Source organism: Salmo salar, chromosome 20, assembly GCF_965601325.2.
Source record: "Salmo salar chromosome 20, fSalSal1, whole genome shotgun sequence".
NCBI lineage: Eukaryota > Metazoa > Chordata > Actinopteri > Salmoniformes > Salmonidae > Salmo > Salmo salar.
The window spans coordinates 48,724,301-48,740,029 of NC_138310.1; the positions used below are offsets into that span (position 1 = coordinate 48,724,301).

Consider the following 15,729-nt stretch of genomic DNA (forward strand, 5'->3'; position numbering starts at 1 on the left):
TGATTCTCTGATACACCTCTACGCAGACAACACCATTCTGTATACTTCTGGCCCTTCTTTGGACACTGTGTTAACAACCCTCCAGACGAGCTTCAATGCCATACAACTCTCCTTCCGTGGCCTCCAACTGCTCCAAAATACAAGTAAAACTAAATGCATGCTCTTCAACCGATCGCTGCCTGCACCTGCCCGCCTGTCCAGCATCACTACTCTGGACGGTTCTGACTTAGAATATGTGGACAACTACAAATACCTAGGTGTCTGGTTAGACTGTAAACTCTCCTTCCAGACTCACATAAAACATCTCCAATCCAAAATTAAATCTAGAATTGGCTTCCTATTTCGCAACAAAGCATCCTTCACTCATGCTGCTAAACATACCCTCGTAAAACTGACCATCCTACCGATCCTCGACTTCGGCGATGTCATTTACAAAATAGCCTCCAATACCCTACTCAACAAACTGGATGCAGTCTATCACAGTGCCATCCGTTTTGTCACCAAAGCCCCATATACTACCCACCACTGCGACCTGTACGCTCTCGTTGGCTGGCCTTCGCTTCATAATCGTCGCCAAACCCACTGGCTCCAGGTCATCTACAAGACCCTGCTAGGTAAAGTCCCCCCTTATCTCCGCTCACTCGTCACCATAGCAGCACCCACCTGTAGCACGCGCTCCAGCAGGTATATCTCTCTGGTCACCCCCAAAGCCAATTCCTCCGCTGGCCGTCTCTCCTTACAGTTCTCTGCTGCCAATGACTGGAACGAACTACAAAAATCTCTGAAACTGGAATCACTTATCTCCCTCACTAGCTTTAAGCACCAGCTGTCAGAGCAGCTCACAGATCACGGCACCTGTACATAGCCCATATATAATTTAGCCCAAACAACTACCTCTTCCCCTACTGTATTTATTAATTTTATTTATTTTGCTCCTTTGCACCCTATTATTTTTATTTCTACTTTGCACTTTCTTCTACTACAAATCTACCATTCCAGTGTTTTACTTGCTATATTGTATTTACTTTGCCACCATGGCCTTTTTTGCCTTTACCTCCCTTATCTCACCTCATTTGCTTACATTCTATATAGACTTATTTTTCTACTGTATTATTGACTGTATGTTTGTTTTACTCCATGTGTAACTCTGTGTTGTTGTATGTTGTCGAACTGCTTTGCTTTATCTTGGCCAGGTCGCAATTGTAAATGAGAACTGGTTCTCAACTTGCCTATCTGGTTAAATAAAGGTGAAATAAATAAAAAATAAATAAAATAAATATAGACCTTTCCCAACACACACAATGCAGTCACCAACATTGCAATATTACATCGCCCACCTGGGTTGTGTACACACACACACACACACACACACACACACACACACACACACACACACACACACACACACACACACACACACACACACACACACACAAGTTGGGAAAGTGCCCAACTTATTGATCCCACACTGACAGGTGTTGAGGGGTTTGATGTGCTATAATGAGGTTCAGTGCTATATGGCCCCGTTAGTGGAAGAATAGCTGGCATTAGGTTTTACAACTGTGGACATTTAGGGTAAATCATTCTATATTGACATTCCTGGATCTCCTATTAGACCTACTCATTGTTGTTCTGTTAGCAATGTGGTACCTTTACACCTCTCTCAATTGAATTCAGCCAGTGGTTCAACTTTACATTCAGAGGGGAAAGAACAGAGGGAAGTATTTTCAGTTCACTGAAATGTGTTCTGGTACTTGGATTTAGCTAATCAACGTAGGATTCAGAAATGTAATTTAGTTGGATGTATTTTGTCTGGGGGATTTTGCAGCTAGTGACTTTACCACGGCAATATTCATAAGTTACCCATTCAATGTCCACTACATGCCGTCTCTCATTCAGAGGTGGTTGGACGTGGCCAAGGAAGCGGTGCAAATGTTAAGGCTCTTCTGCCACCTGCTGGTGAAACAGGGGAGTTGCATATTAAATCCGTCTATTTTTGTCAAACCCAAAGACAGTTTTCTGCCCTCCCGGTAAATGAATTTCTTCAATTATTCCTGAAACGCTGGAACGTATACAACGTTGTCTCATCAAATCCACAAACCTCAAATGACGAAACACAAATAGCAGTAGTGTTATAACTCTTTTTTTTTATCTGTTCAGTACATGAAATGGAGTGACACACATTGACAGCAAGAGTTATTTGGTGCATTTTTCCCTCACTTGTAAAACGATAGGTCAAGCGCAAACAAGTGGCACCTATCAGATATCAGTCTTTCACTCACAATTCAGATGACTTTATACATTCCAGTCAAGGCAGGACACAAATGTGACAGCAACACTCAACAGATGACACACACATTTCATTTAGTATATTGGATAGTTCCGTTTTTTTTAAAATTCATACCTGGGATTTGAATGCACCTGCATGGACTGATGGGGCTTTAATCATGGCCTCACATGAATATCCAAGTCAGAGTTTAAGAGAAAGCTCCTCATTTTACCACTGGGACTCGGACAGCCAAATTCGGCATGCTGATGGAACATGCCAAGGCCTACCCAGTGGCATCAGTTGACAGTTTAAAAAGGTCAAAAGTCATACATATCGTACCCTGAACGTGAAGTAAACAAATTGCAAACAAGAAAGTGAACCAGTGCAACAAATCCACACATATATTTCATGGAGTACATCTTTAGCTTTAGGACAGAATTGACCGACACATGTATATTCCTAATATCAATAATGAACACAGCTATCGACACGGATTGTGTCAGATATTGCTTAACAGCAGCTGATATTGTAGTGGATATGTCATTGGATAACAACTAATACTTTATGGTACTACATCAAAGACTTCAAAACAATTGATAACCACCTTGTACCCAATGGTGCCACCTCCCCCAAAAAGATCTTGAAAATTAACGCTATGTAATTACTGCGTAATTACCATTTTACCATAGAATTTCTTACTAAATACCTGGTCATTTATGTACCGGAAAATGATGTGCCACAGAATACCGTTTTGAATGTATAAATACTCTCGTCTCTATACTTCATTTACAGCCTATACATAATAATGGACCTCTGCAACCTGTCATGTAGGTCAGCAGCAGTCCCCTTGTGTTCCATACAGTGCTGATCTAGGATCGGTTTTGCCTTTTAGATCCTAAAGAATAAGATTACATGAATGACGGGGACCTGATCCTAGATCAGCGCTCCTACTCTGAGACACTTTATGAATACAGGCCCTGTTCCACAGTCTCAGTAGTAGTGACAGACACATTCCGACAGAGGTCAGTCAGTCACGCCTCATGACGTAACATGCAGTCCGTTGCTTCACCCATGATGAGGATATTGTGTTAAAGACAGATAATAAAGGCAGGCAGTAAATAAAATAAAACACGTGTCATTGCATCAGTGTGACTGGCCGGGTTAGAGCTGCGGTGTCTGTTCTCTCTTAACCCCTTCCCTTCAGGGAGTTTTTATTGATCAGTGCATTTTGGCATCCTTAAGGACAGTTATTCCCAGAGGATACCCGCTTGTGACCCAATCACGGATTGCTACTAATATGTTTTGGGTTGTGGCTAGAATCGTTTTGTCCTTTTGGTGGGCCACATGAAAACTCCAAAGGTCCCAGCCACACCCCTCCCTCACAGCCGGCTCCTGTCCAGCCTCTTCTTGGCAGGGTTGGGGTACTGGGGGTTCTCGATGACCCCCTCCCCAAACTTGAGCTCTAGGAAGGCGCGGTGGTTGTTCGGGCTGTAGGCGGTGACGCCGGCGAACGGCATTGGCACCAGCGGCTGCAGGAAGTGCTCGGGGAACTCCACATCCTGCTTGTGCTCCATCCACGTGTCTTTGGTCATGACGCCGTTCCGCGGGTAGAAGGGCCACAGGTCCACGTGGAGGTGGTTAGCCTCGCTGTATTGCACCCTATAGAAGTCCCCCTCCACTGCCCGCTCCCACACATAGCCGTTAGCGTCCACCAGCGAACCAGAGTCCAGGTTCTTCAGGTAGTCACAGTTGGGCACGTCCTCCAGGTAGATGCCCAGGTCCACGTCATAGTCCCAGGGGATGATGTCCTGGTGGCGGGCCGCCCCCAGCAGGGAGCCTCCTTCCAGCCAGTAACGCACCCCGGAACTCTCCAGAATGTTGATCACATACTTGGTGGTCTCACGTAGGGCGCGCAGGCAGCATGGAGGGGTCCAGCGATCCAGGTACAGGTACTCAGGGGTGTCGTCTCGGACTGTACCGAAGCAACGTGCCGTCTCCTTCCCACAGCCGTGCCACTGCTCCTTCCCATCAGCCAGTAGGAGACGCTTCAGCCCAAAGTTCCTCATCAGCCGGCTAGTGGCCTCCTTCAGATGGCTGTCTGCCTTCCACTGGTTGTGGGCTGAGCTGAAGAGAGGCCGGTGGCTGGCGGAGAAGCAGGGGCTCTCCAGGAGCTTGACCTTCCAGCCATGCAGGGAGGTCTGGATGAAGAGCGAGGGCAGCAGGGGCCTCCCCAGTGGGACAGACAGGTTGAAGAGGTCCTCAGAGCGGATGAGGACCACTGCATCCCCCTGAAGGGCTGTACACACGCTACCACTGCTCCCAGACGCCGCTGGGGTGTAGGTGGCCGTCCACTCTCTCAGACTGACCCGCAGGTGCAGGCACTGGACGGCCGAGCGTGCCAACACGGGGGCCGCCACCAGCCTCACGGGCCCCCCACCCTCCCCCTCCAGCTCCCGGATCAGCCTCTCCACAGCCCGGCCCTGCTCCAGCTCCACCCCGTCAGGCACCAGCAGCACAAACTCTGTCTGGACGTGGAACTCTGGCCGGTGGGCCTGTGGAGGCTGCCCGGGGCTGGGGGAGAGCACCAGGAGACGGGCCCCCTCGGGGAGAGACAGAGGGGGATAGGGCGGGGTGTCAGACACAGCCAGGAAGGGCAGCTCAGGTCTCTGGTGCAGGAAGGAGCGTGCCACATCACCGACGTAGTTCTCAAAGTCCTCAAACTCCCGTAGGAGGACAGTCACACGGGGGCCGCGGCTGTTCCCCTCTCCCCCGACACCTCCAGGGCCAACCATCCCCCCGCCAACCCCCACCAGGCCGCCCCCCAGCCCGGACGCAGGTAAAGCAGCCTTCCTGGAGCCCCTCCCTGGGTCCCGGCGTTTCTCCATCATCTGCTGCTGGGCTCGGGACACATAGTAGAGGATGAGCAGGTTCAGAACGATGGCTCCAGTCAGAAGGCCCTGGCAGAAACTCACCCGCATGGCGAGTTTCTACACTCGTCTGGCTCAGGGAAAGGAAAAGGTATAGGATGGAGCTCTCTATTCAGAAAGCCTGTCCATAAACATCAGGACCCCATCAGTAAAGAACTACAGGCTATGTGCGTCGGAATAATAATGGCCAGCTGCTGGAATGGCTGAAATACACAGAAAACACAGGAATTTAAAATGTGAATTTAAAATGCGTCCCAAAAAAAGCACTTCAGATGGCTGTAGTCTAGTTTGTTACATGATATTCAAACGTCAAGGAACAAGGTGCAGTGTGTCTCCCGTACATGGACTGGATTGCCCTAGTTCTCTTCAGCCAATACTTTGACCTAGATTGTATTCTTGACTATCAATTACAGCCAAATGAGCTACAGAGATGCTTCAAATTGATGCACCATTTAAGTATAGGCCTATGCTCCCTTCTAGAATAGGTACCGTAGGCTATCAAGCATTGCTACAGCAATAATAGTGCCTAGAACTGTCTGCATAAAGCAAAATACATTTTATTCTGTCATTTAATGCAGTCAGCAGACTACACCAATGCTACATGGCTTCTACGCAACCATAGAACCAATGCAACCATGACCATTCTCAATAAATGCTTTTATCATGATGAATAACCACTAAATCATTTCATTTACATCCTCTCCTAAAGGCCACACCGTGACCCCTCTAAAAGCTTCATATGCAGAACTCATCGGTCTTCAAATGTGAATCACGTTCTCCCCGTTACACAGCCTAACATTCCCCAAATCGTTAGAATAAGACAGAGCATACGAACCATAACGCACGTACATCGAATTCGCTATCTGTCTGCAGAGGTGGCTGAGCTAAGCGCAACATGGATGGCTCTTACTGACAGTGTGAAATACTCATATTATACTGACAAATTAACTCAAATAGTGTTAACATACGGTGACTTTTAGATTCATTTCAATACCGCGGTCTGTAACATTGTACCCTTGCTTTGCTGTTTCGGAAATGAGCACAGGAAGGCTTGCGTGAGATCACAATATGGCAGGAACGACGTCCCTGGTTACCACTCATGGATAAAACGATCCCCCGACCGACGCTGTAGTAGATTCGCTCTTAGCTCATTTTTTGGCACCCTTTCTCCATGAGTTATTGCAGTCGCTCTTTTACGTGACAGAGGAAGAAAGAAGGGCAGAGTGCTAGTGCTGGGTCTGTGAGGGTTGGGTTATTATTATTATCGCTGCTCGTTTCCACCTCCTTGTCCTGGCGAAAACGCGAGCGCTAAAATGGAGGCGGAAAGATCCGGCGGAGTAGCAGGGGGAACGAACCAGAACTCTGGAGGCAGCGGCGTGGGGCGCAATCCGAACGGGCCGAAATCTGTACTCGGGCAGGCGACAACAGAAGCGGCCGCCGCGGCATCAGCAGCCGGGGCGATGGCTGGATCGTCGCAGCCTCGGGAACCGCAAGACGGCGACGCGGGCCTATCGCTTCCCGGGATCTTGCACTTTATCCAGTTCGAATGGGGACGCTTCCAGGCCGAGAAATATCGTTGGGAAGCCGAGAGAGACGAACTCAGGGTAATTACAAGGTTATTATTTAGCTATAGCTACGTAGACTATTTTGTTACTATAGTAGCTTGCTACGATTTGGAAGAAGAAAAAAAAGCTAGCCTAGCATTGGCATTATTCAGATCCCACAGAAATCACGACCGCTCCTCAATAGTTTCACTAATCCGACAGAATACTGTACAAAGCGTGCAAAACAACATACACATGATCACACATCTTTTCATCCCGTGCTCCAGGATGTTAGCCAGAGTAACTTCAAACAATGTTGCTGTATTTGCGTCAGTTCAAAATCTTTGATGTGGTTTAGACGCAAGCGCTATTCTGGGATCAAAGAAAACCCAATATCTGGGGACCATTCTTGACTAATCCAAAACACTGGATTGTGAATTTACTTTAATGTCTTGCATCACTCACAGGACTTTAAATTGTCCGTGTGTGTTAATTGCAGTGTTACATTGAGGCGCAGTCAATGTCATTCACCCCCTGATCCCAACGCAGCCAGACATATAATCGACATTGTCTATACATAGCGCATCACACAGGTGGAGGTGTCAATCGGCTACGTCGAGCTGCTCCAACGGTAATTAACGCTGTTAGAATGAACGCCAGACGGTCGGCCTCCGCTTGTTTCTGAACCCCCTTTTTTTAACGTTTCTATTTTCCTCTGTGGGAGATTACGGCTGGTCACGTGACTCGCTGTCAATTACAAAAGGGATTCGGTCACGCCAATGCGTTTATAAACCCCGGAGCCACGCACAAAACAAAACAAAAAAACAGATGACGTAATGTGGCCCCTTTTCCGCCGTTTACACGCGTGAACATTTTCACTCACGCCTGCCTGGGGAGTGCAAAGCGTGTTTTTTTCCTTTGCTTTCCCCATATGTGACCTCCTGTCAGCACGTTTGCTTATACGTATGCTGAAGGAACACCGTTGAAATAGGAGTTTGCTTGATTATTTACAGTAGCCTAAAGGCCCGTGTAGAAAAACAATGCCATTCCACTGCTGTCAGTGTATTTCACTCTCCCGCTCACTCTACCCTATAGGCTATAGCCTAGATATAAATAGGAACTTTATATATTATGGATGAACCATAACAAACAGGCCGTGTTGGTTTTATAGCAGTGTGCGGATGTCACCACCACCACTAGTCTGTTACTGGGAATGATTTCTATGCGTGAACATGTGTGTGAGTGTATGCGTGTGTGTGTGGTCTGGTTTTCACAGGCCAAATTAGCGGGGAGAACTCGGGACGGGAGAAAAGAGCGGTTGAGTGCCCTGTTCAAACAGTAGCCCAGCAGTTTACATAAGAGGACCCCAGTGGCTGCTAAACTAGGGAAAGCCCAGTGGCACAACCACACACACACACACACACAGAAGGCAATGCCTGGTGTGTTTTCTCTGCCAACCCTCTTGAGCCGAGGATGTGCCAGTAGGCATGCTCTGAGACCATGTGTGCAGGACACACACTTGTCCATTATAACTCGCATGTGCTCGCTCATCTCCCACAAACACATGTATGTACAGTTGAAGTCGGAAGTTTACATACACCTTAGCCAAATACATTTAAACAGGGGCGAAAATCTGATTTGGAGGGGACAATTACATTACATTTTCTCAAGAGCAATTCCTGAGGGGGACACCAAAAGTAGTGCTGTAACACATAGCCCACGTTTAATATGGTAAATGTATATTGAGGAACCAAAGAAATAAGGTGTTTGCCGTACTCCTAACTACCGGTACCCAAAACTACACAACTAATCACAACAGCAATACCATTGCCTTTAACAAATCTTAGTTCAGTCACCAGTTTAAGTTGAGAGTGGGGGTATCCATGGCATTTTCCAATTATGTTCCAATTTTACAAGTAAAAAAAATTGAGAACCTTTCATAATGTTGCCAAACAAAGACTCAACAAACTTACCTGAGACTCCCTGTCTCTGCCAGTCTGTCCCTGCATATCTGTCCCCAACTCTGCTGTCTGTGTGCCATCTGTTGCCTGCTCTGCCTAATGACATCATTGTGAAACATTTCCATTAGAATTTCATTTCTTTCATATGAACGTTTTATCAACTAGTCTTTGAGATATTAGGCTACTAGGGTTCTTACTTTGCGTTTTGGTGTACTGAAAAATACTCTGATGTCCGTCTTTTTTCTGCCATTTTTCTACCTGGTTGGCTACACACACAGTATGTAGGTTATTTACAGTAGGAGATGGGCTTCTATCATCTTATCTTCTATCATTCTATATGGGCTTCGATCTAAAAGGTAGCTAGCAAATGTGAAACGGATTGCAGTGACAAGAGTTGACAGCTGTATGAGTTCACAACACATGCTGCAACATTTTATAATTTTAATCGTTTGTTTCATATTGGCTGGCTTCTAACAATAGCTGAATTTGCAAAGCTAGCGAGCACCAATTCAGTGGTGTTTGCTATAATCTTTGCTACCCGGGTTAAATAAAGGTGAAATAAAATATAGAAATAAAAGTTCCCTTGCGACAATTTAGCTTTTGCAACGAGACCATTAAATATATTTAAAACAATGGTAGAAGAGAGTGTAGTTCTGTTCAGTTTATCGCTAACCTTATCACAGGGACTTTGAAGCACTAACTTACATGCATGCTGATCTTGGAATAAATTGACGATAGCAAAGATTCCATCTTTGATGACGCCACATAAATGGAATAGGTACTAGCTAGCTTAATAGTTAATATTTGCGCGCTAGCTCTGCATATTCAGCTAGTGTGTGCACGCGATTGACTGGATTAACCTCACATCAGACAGTAGATACGACCTCTACGTTACCTCGCAAGCTAAGGAACTGGCAGTGGATCAAACCATTGTGAGGCAAAGGGTGGGGGGGTCGCAATCTTTTGAAACTTAAAAACGAGCTATTAAGTGTCTATAATCAGCACAATTGCTTTCATTGCGTATTATTAATATTATTTAAATTACATAGTTATGTTTCAGTGATATATTGGGGGGGACAAATCATATTTTTCCCAGGATGGGGGGGTCGTGTCCCCCCCGTCCCCCCCAGGATTTCCACCCCTGCATTTAAACTCAGGTTTTCACAATTCATGACATTTAATCCAAGTAAAAAGTCCCTGTCTTAGGTCAGTTAGGATCACCACTTTATTTTAAGAATGTGAAATGTCAGAATAATAGTAGAGAGAATGATCTATTTCAGCTTTTATTTCTTTCATCACATTCCCAGTGGGTCAGAAGTTTACATACACTCAATTAGTATTTGGTAGCATTGCCTTACAATTGTTTGACTTGGGTCAAACGTTTTGGGTAGCCTTCCACAAGCTTCCCACAATAAGTTGGGTGAATTTTGGCCCATTCCTCCTGACAGAGTTGGTGTAACTGAGTCAGGTTTGTAGGCCTCCTTGCTCGCACACGCTTTTTCAGATCTGCCCACAAATTTTCTATAGGATTGAGGTCAGGGCTTTGTGATGTCCACTCCAATACTTTTACTTTGTTTGGGGTCACTGTCCATTTGGAAGACCCATTTGCAACCAAGCTTTAACTTCCTGACTGATGTCTTGAGATGTTGCTTCAATATATCCACATCATTTTCCTACCTTGTGATGCCATCTATTTTGTGAAGTGCACCAGTCCCTCCTGCAGCAAAGCACCCCCCACAACATGATGCTGCTTCACGGTTGGGAGGGTGCTCTTCGGCTTGCAAGCCACCCCTTTTTCCTTCAAACATAACGATGGTCATTATGGCCAAACAGTTCTATTTTTGTTTCATCAGACCAGAGGACATTTCTCCAAAAAGTACGATCTTTGTCCCCATGTGCAGTTGCAAACCGTAGTCTGGCTTTTTTATGGTGGTTTTGGACCAGTGGCTTCTTCCTTGCTGAGCGGCCTTTCAGGTTATGTTGATATAAGACTCGTTTTACTGTGGATATAGATACTTTTGTACTTGTTTTCTCCAGCATCTTCACAAGGTCCTTTGCTGTAGTTCTGGGATTGATTTGCCCTTTTCGCACCAAAGTACATTCATCTCTAGGAGGCAGAACGCATCTCCTTCCTGAGCGGTATGACGGCTGTGTGGTCCCATGGTGTTTATACTTGTGCTACGACAGATGAACGTGGTACCTTCAGGCGTTTGGAAATTGCTCCCAAGGATGAACCAGACTTGTGGAGGTCTATAATTTTTTTTCTGAGGTCTTGGCTGATTTCTTTTGATTTTCCCATGATGTCAAGCAAAGAGGCACTGAGTTTGAAGGTAGGCCTTGAAATACATCCACAGGCACACCTCCAATTACATTTACATTTTAGTCATTTTGCAGACGCTCTTATCCAGAGCGACTTACAGTAGTGAATGCATACATTTCATACATATTTTTTTTTTTTTTTTTTTTCTTGTGCTGGCCCCCCGTGGGAATCGAACCCACAACCCTGGCGTTGTAAACACCATGCTCTACCAACTGAGCTACAGGGAAGGCAATTGACTCAAAAGATGCCAATTAGCCTAACAGAAGCTTCTAAAGCCATGACATCATTTTCTGGAATTTTCCAAGCTCTTTAAAGGCACAGTCAACTTAGTGTATGTAAACTTCTGACCCACTAGAATTGTGATACAGTGAATTATAAGTGAAATAATCTGTCTGTAAACTATTGTTGGAAAAATGACTTGTGTCATGCACAAAGTAGATGTCCTAACCGACTTGCCAAAACTATAGTTTGTTAACAAGAAATTTGTGGAGTGGTTGAAAAACAAGTTTTAATGACTCCAACCTAAGTGTATGTAAACTTCTGACTTGAACTATATGTATGTCTCCATACACACAGAACATACAACACTATACAGAATATAGCCTACAGTTTCCTCTGGGCTGCTGCTCTGTCTCAAACCAAACATTGTGACTGTGTGTGTGTGTGTGTGTGTGTGTGTGTGTGCTCTCTGTCTGTCTGTCTGTCTGTCTGTCTGTCTGTCTGTCTGTCTGTCTGTCTGTCTGTCTGTCTGTCTGTCTGTCTGTCTGTCTGTCTGTCTGTCTGTCTGTGACATTGACAGTGTGTGTATGGTGTGACAGTGGTATGTTTTTTTAGGGCTGAATCAGGTCGTTAAACGGGAACACTTGTGGCACTCTGTCTCCTGTGACAGCCAGCCAGGCAGGCTGTGGCGGGGCCGGGCCGAGCAGTTGGCTGGGGCAGGTGTCACCTGACGTAGCAGGCATTTCTGGTCCTGACGAGAGATAAAACATTTTTAGGGGGAAGTTCTCTTCTGCGCTGTTCAACCAATCAAGTGGAGTGTTGCCTTGTTAACGTTCAAAAGCGGAAGTCGCGTCACAGGCTATTTTTTCCATTTCCCCTGAAAACCCGGATGCGTCCGTTTATATACGCACCCAGCGTAGGGTGGACCAGGTGTGACGTCCCCAGAGCAGAGCCACAGGGCCATGTGACTACAGCCAGCAGGCTAGGCCAGGGGACAGACAGGTGGCACTGCAGAGGGCACATCACTGATCTCACATGACAGGGGATAGGACTAAGCTATGTGGTGGCAGCCCTGGCTTAATCCTATCTAGTCAGGTAAGATCAGTGATTCCTTCAAGAAAGAGAGGATGAGGGATACTACTATAAAACCCGTAAGCCTCTCACCTCTGTTAGGCTATATCTGTCCCGTAGAACTGTAGAAGGGTTCCAAATCAAGCAGTAATTTCTCTACTGAATATCTGAATATACTCCTGCTGAGTCTGTAGAGAAAAGAGTGTTTCTTCTCTTGTCCTACTTCATTATGGTAATACAGTTGGTGCTGATCAAGGACCTACAGCACTCCTAGTTGGATAATAAATGTCAGATTACTGTAGATTTAAACTTTGCGATCACAATTGTGGCACAGTTACTACTTGCCATTAATAGAAGGACAGGGCGCTTTGTAGCCATTGACACTCAAGATCAGTGGCACTCCGACTAGTGGTGACCAAGATGGCATCACTTCCTGCTGGGGCATGTTAAGTGGGGGCCCGTAGTGCCCTTCTCTCAGGTCTAATGAAAAGCCCAGTGTTCTAATGCGTGGCACACGTATGTACACTACTGTGCTTCGCTCGCCCCCATGCACTTCTGGGCCCTTACTGTACGTCCCCCCACTGACTCTCTCTCTCTCTTTCTCTCACACTCCAATTGACCTCTCTTTCTCACACTCATACACACGTAAAGACACACACACACACACACACACACACACACACACACACACACACACACACACACACACACACACACACACACACACACACACACACACACACACACACTCCAGCTCCCTGTCCCAGAAAAGTCCTCTGCTCTTACTTGTCGGCTGATGCGTCTCAGAGGGATGGAGGATGGCAGAGAGGGTATAGGAGAGGGTGAGCTGCCCTTGACCCTGTCCAGAGGCAGGGTGGGTGGGACTGACTGAACTCCTCAGCAGGCCACACAGAGATGGCCATACAGGAAGCATACAGGAAGCGCGGTAGTGCTTTTACTTAGAAAGGTAGTTCTTTAGCCTGTCTTTGTGTCAAGACTTGTGTTGTTTTATGTGCCAGTGTTCAACAGGCATGTTTCTAACATCGTTGATGCCCTTTTTAATTACACTTCACAGCTGTTTCTTTTGGTCGAAGTTTCAACTTCATTTGTCCCAGAGGGCAATTGGTTTTGCAGCAAAGAATAACGTGAAACATACATACAATGCTACTGAATCAGCCATGGATTGGCAGCCATCAATATAAATATAACATTGCTAATGATCAACATGAGCAGCAGCAGTAGTATAAAGTAAGGCCTACACAGAAGGTAAGTGAAGTGCGCTGTGCACATTCTCAGAAACATCACGTCGACGTCATCAAAATACAGTATTCCCTATATTCAAAAGGCCAATGGCCATCGGGGTAAAGGGTAAAGGAGTGCTCGTACCTGTTTTAGTCTTAACAGTTGGGGAATCTACGCCAGGGGCCAGAGGGTAGGACATGGGACTCCTGTTTTGGGGGTGGGCACTGTCAGACAGGATGGATTCTGCCTTTCGCACCACTTGTCTGTTGTACAGGTCGGACAGACTACTCTGCTGGGCTTCCAGGATCTCACTGCCCACTTTCGTTCTTCTAGCTAGTGCATTTTATGCTTCGATACCAAGGTTACCATGCCAACAGATCAAAGAAAAAGAGTCTTCAGGGTCCCCGTCGACCTGGAACTTTTTTACCCATCTTCCACAACCTGTCAGTGTTCCACTCAAAGCTCAATTTATCATCAATCACGGTCCCAAGATACTTAGAATTGGCTACAGTGTCTACCACCTGGCCCTGAAGGATAGTGTTATGAGGGGTAGGGGTTAATACACATATCTTTGGTTGTCGTCACATTCGGTTGTAAGAAAGCACTGTGGCACCAATGTACAAAATCCTTAACAACAGGACCATGGTTAGTTTCATCGGCATGAAGCAGACCGACTATTGCTGAGTCATCCGCAAACTTCAGGATGTGTTGGTTCTCGCACTGGCTACGACGTCAGTGTACATCTCATTCCAAAGTCATGGGCATTAATATGGAGTTGGTCTCTCCTCTGCTGTTATAAGAGCCTCCACTCTTCTGGGAAGGCTTTCCACTAGATGTTGGAACATTGCTGCGGGGACTTGCTTCCATTCAGCCACGAGCATTAGTGAGGTCGGGTACTGATGCTGGGCGATGGTTAGTCCTGGCTGGCAGTCGGCTTTCCAGTTCATCCCCAAAGGTGTTCGATGGGGTTGAGGTCAGGGCTCTGTGAAGGCCAGTCAAGTTCGTCCACACCGATCTCAACAAACCATTTCTGTGTGGACCTTGCTGTCAGATGGATCTCGCTGACAAATTCATCACTCCAGAGAACGCGTTTCCACTGCTCCAGAGTCCAATGGCTGCGAGATTTACACCACTCCAGCCGACGTTTGGGGTTGCGCATGGTGATCTCAGGCTTGTGTGCGGTTGCTCGGCCATGGAAACACATTTCATGAAGCTCCCGACGAACAGTTTGAAACTCGGTAGTGAGTGTTGCAACCGAGGACAGATGATTTTTATGTGCTGCGTGCTTCAGCACTCGGCGGTCCCGTTCTTTGAGCTTGTGTGGCCTACCACTTTGTGGCTGAGCTGTTGTTGCTCCTAGACATTTCCACTTCACAAAAACAGCACTTAAAGTTGACCGGGGCAGCTCTAGCAGGGCAGAAATTTAAAGAACTGACTTGTTGGAAAGTTAGCATCCTATGACGGTGTCACGTTGAAAGTCACTGAGCTCTTCAGTAAGGCCATTCTACTGCCAGTGTTTGTCTACGGAGATTGCATGGCTGTGCACTCGATTTTTATACACCTATCAGCCACGGGTGTGGCTGAAAAAAGCCAAAGCCACTCATTTGAAGGGGTGTCCACATACCTTTGTGTGTATATATAGTGTATATGCTTGGAACATTTCATGATGTATGGTTGATCACAGATCACTGATCTGTAGGGAAGCCCTCTCAGGGTGAACTAAATCACCTACAGTAGACTCCTTTACTCCAGCTCTTCAAGGAAGGAAGGAAGGAAGGAAAGAAAGGTGCATGTCTGAAAGTTTCGAACGGGGCCCTGTATTGGACAAAGTCCTGCTGTTAAGACAGGGAATGGACGTGATGTTCATGGATCCTGATGACATGCTCCTGTGTGTACACTGTAACACAACACACACACACACACACACACACACACACACACACACACACACACACACACACACACACACACACACACACCACACACACACACACACAGAGCAAATAAAACCATGTCAGACTGCAGTGGGCCAGTGGAGACAGAAGCCAGGAACGTTAAGGAAGTGTTGGGAGAGATCACTGATGCTTATCTGAGATGGGAGGGACATTCCAAAGAAGTGTGTGTGTGCAAAGAAAAATGCTTTAGAATGACAGGTTGCAGCTCGCCCCTGTCAGGG

General features: G+C 46.4%; 2 protein-coding genes and 1 non-coding gene across 4 annotated transcripts in view; 1 reads left to right on the forward strand and 2 right to left on the reverse strand.

Annotated features, from left to right (window-relative positions):
- Positions 1–2,127: 2,127 nt before the first annotated feature.
- LOC123729259 (ribitol 5-phosphate transferase FKRP-like) lies at positions 2,128–6,248 on the reverse strand. 2 transcript variants are annotated; one of them, XM_082966485.1, is made up of 2 exons: positions 6,046–6,248; positions 2,128–5,399 (listed from the first exon to the last, which is right to left on the reverse strand). In XM_082966485.1, exon 2 carries the CDS (start codon positions 5,245–5,247, stop codon positions 3,649–3,651), a length of 1,599 nt encoding a protein of 532 aa, XP_082822611.1. In that variant the 5' UTR covers positions 5,248–5,399; positions 6,046–6,248; the 3' UTR covers positions 2,128–3,648. The 2 variants fall into 2 exon arrangements, with proteins under 2 accessions (XP_082822611.1, XP_082822610.1); XM_082966484.1 differs by having other exon boundaries at positions 6,032–6,248.
- Positions 6,249–6,509: 261 nt separating this feature from the next.
- Positions 6,510–15,729, forward strand: part of LOC123729258 (striatin-4) — a 32,431-nt gene continuing 23,211 nt past the window's right edge. Inside the window, exon 1 of the mRNA XM_045703552.2 lies at positions 6,510–6,800. Within this exon, the coding sequence (XP_045559508.1) occupies positions 6,510–6,800 (291 nt within the window). The remainder of the gene's footprint in view (positions 6,801–15,729) is intronic.
- On the reverse strand, positions 11,176–11,251 carry trnav-uac (transfer RNA valine (anticodon UAC)). Its single transcript has one exon. It is a non-coding gene; the product is annotated as a tRNA-Val (tRNA).

Coding starts and splice junctions, on each gene's coding strand:
- LOC123729259 (XM_082966485.1), bottom strand. CDS start 5,247: ATGCGGGTGAGTTTCTGCCAGGGCCTTCTGACTGGAGCCATCGTTCTG.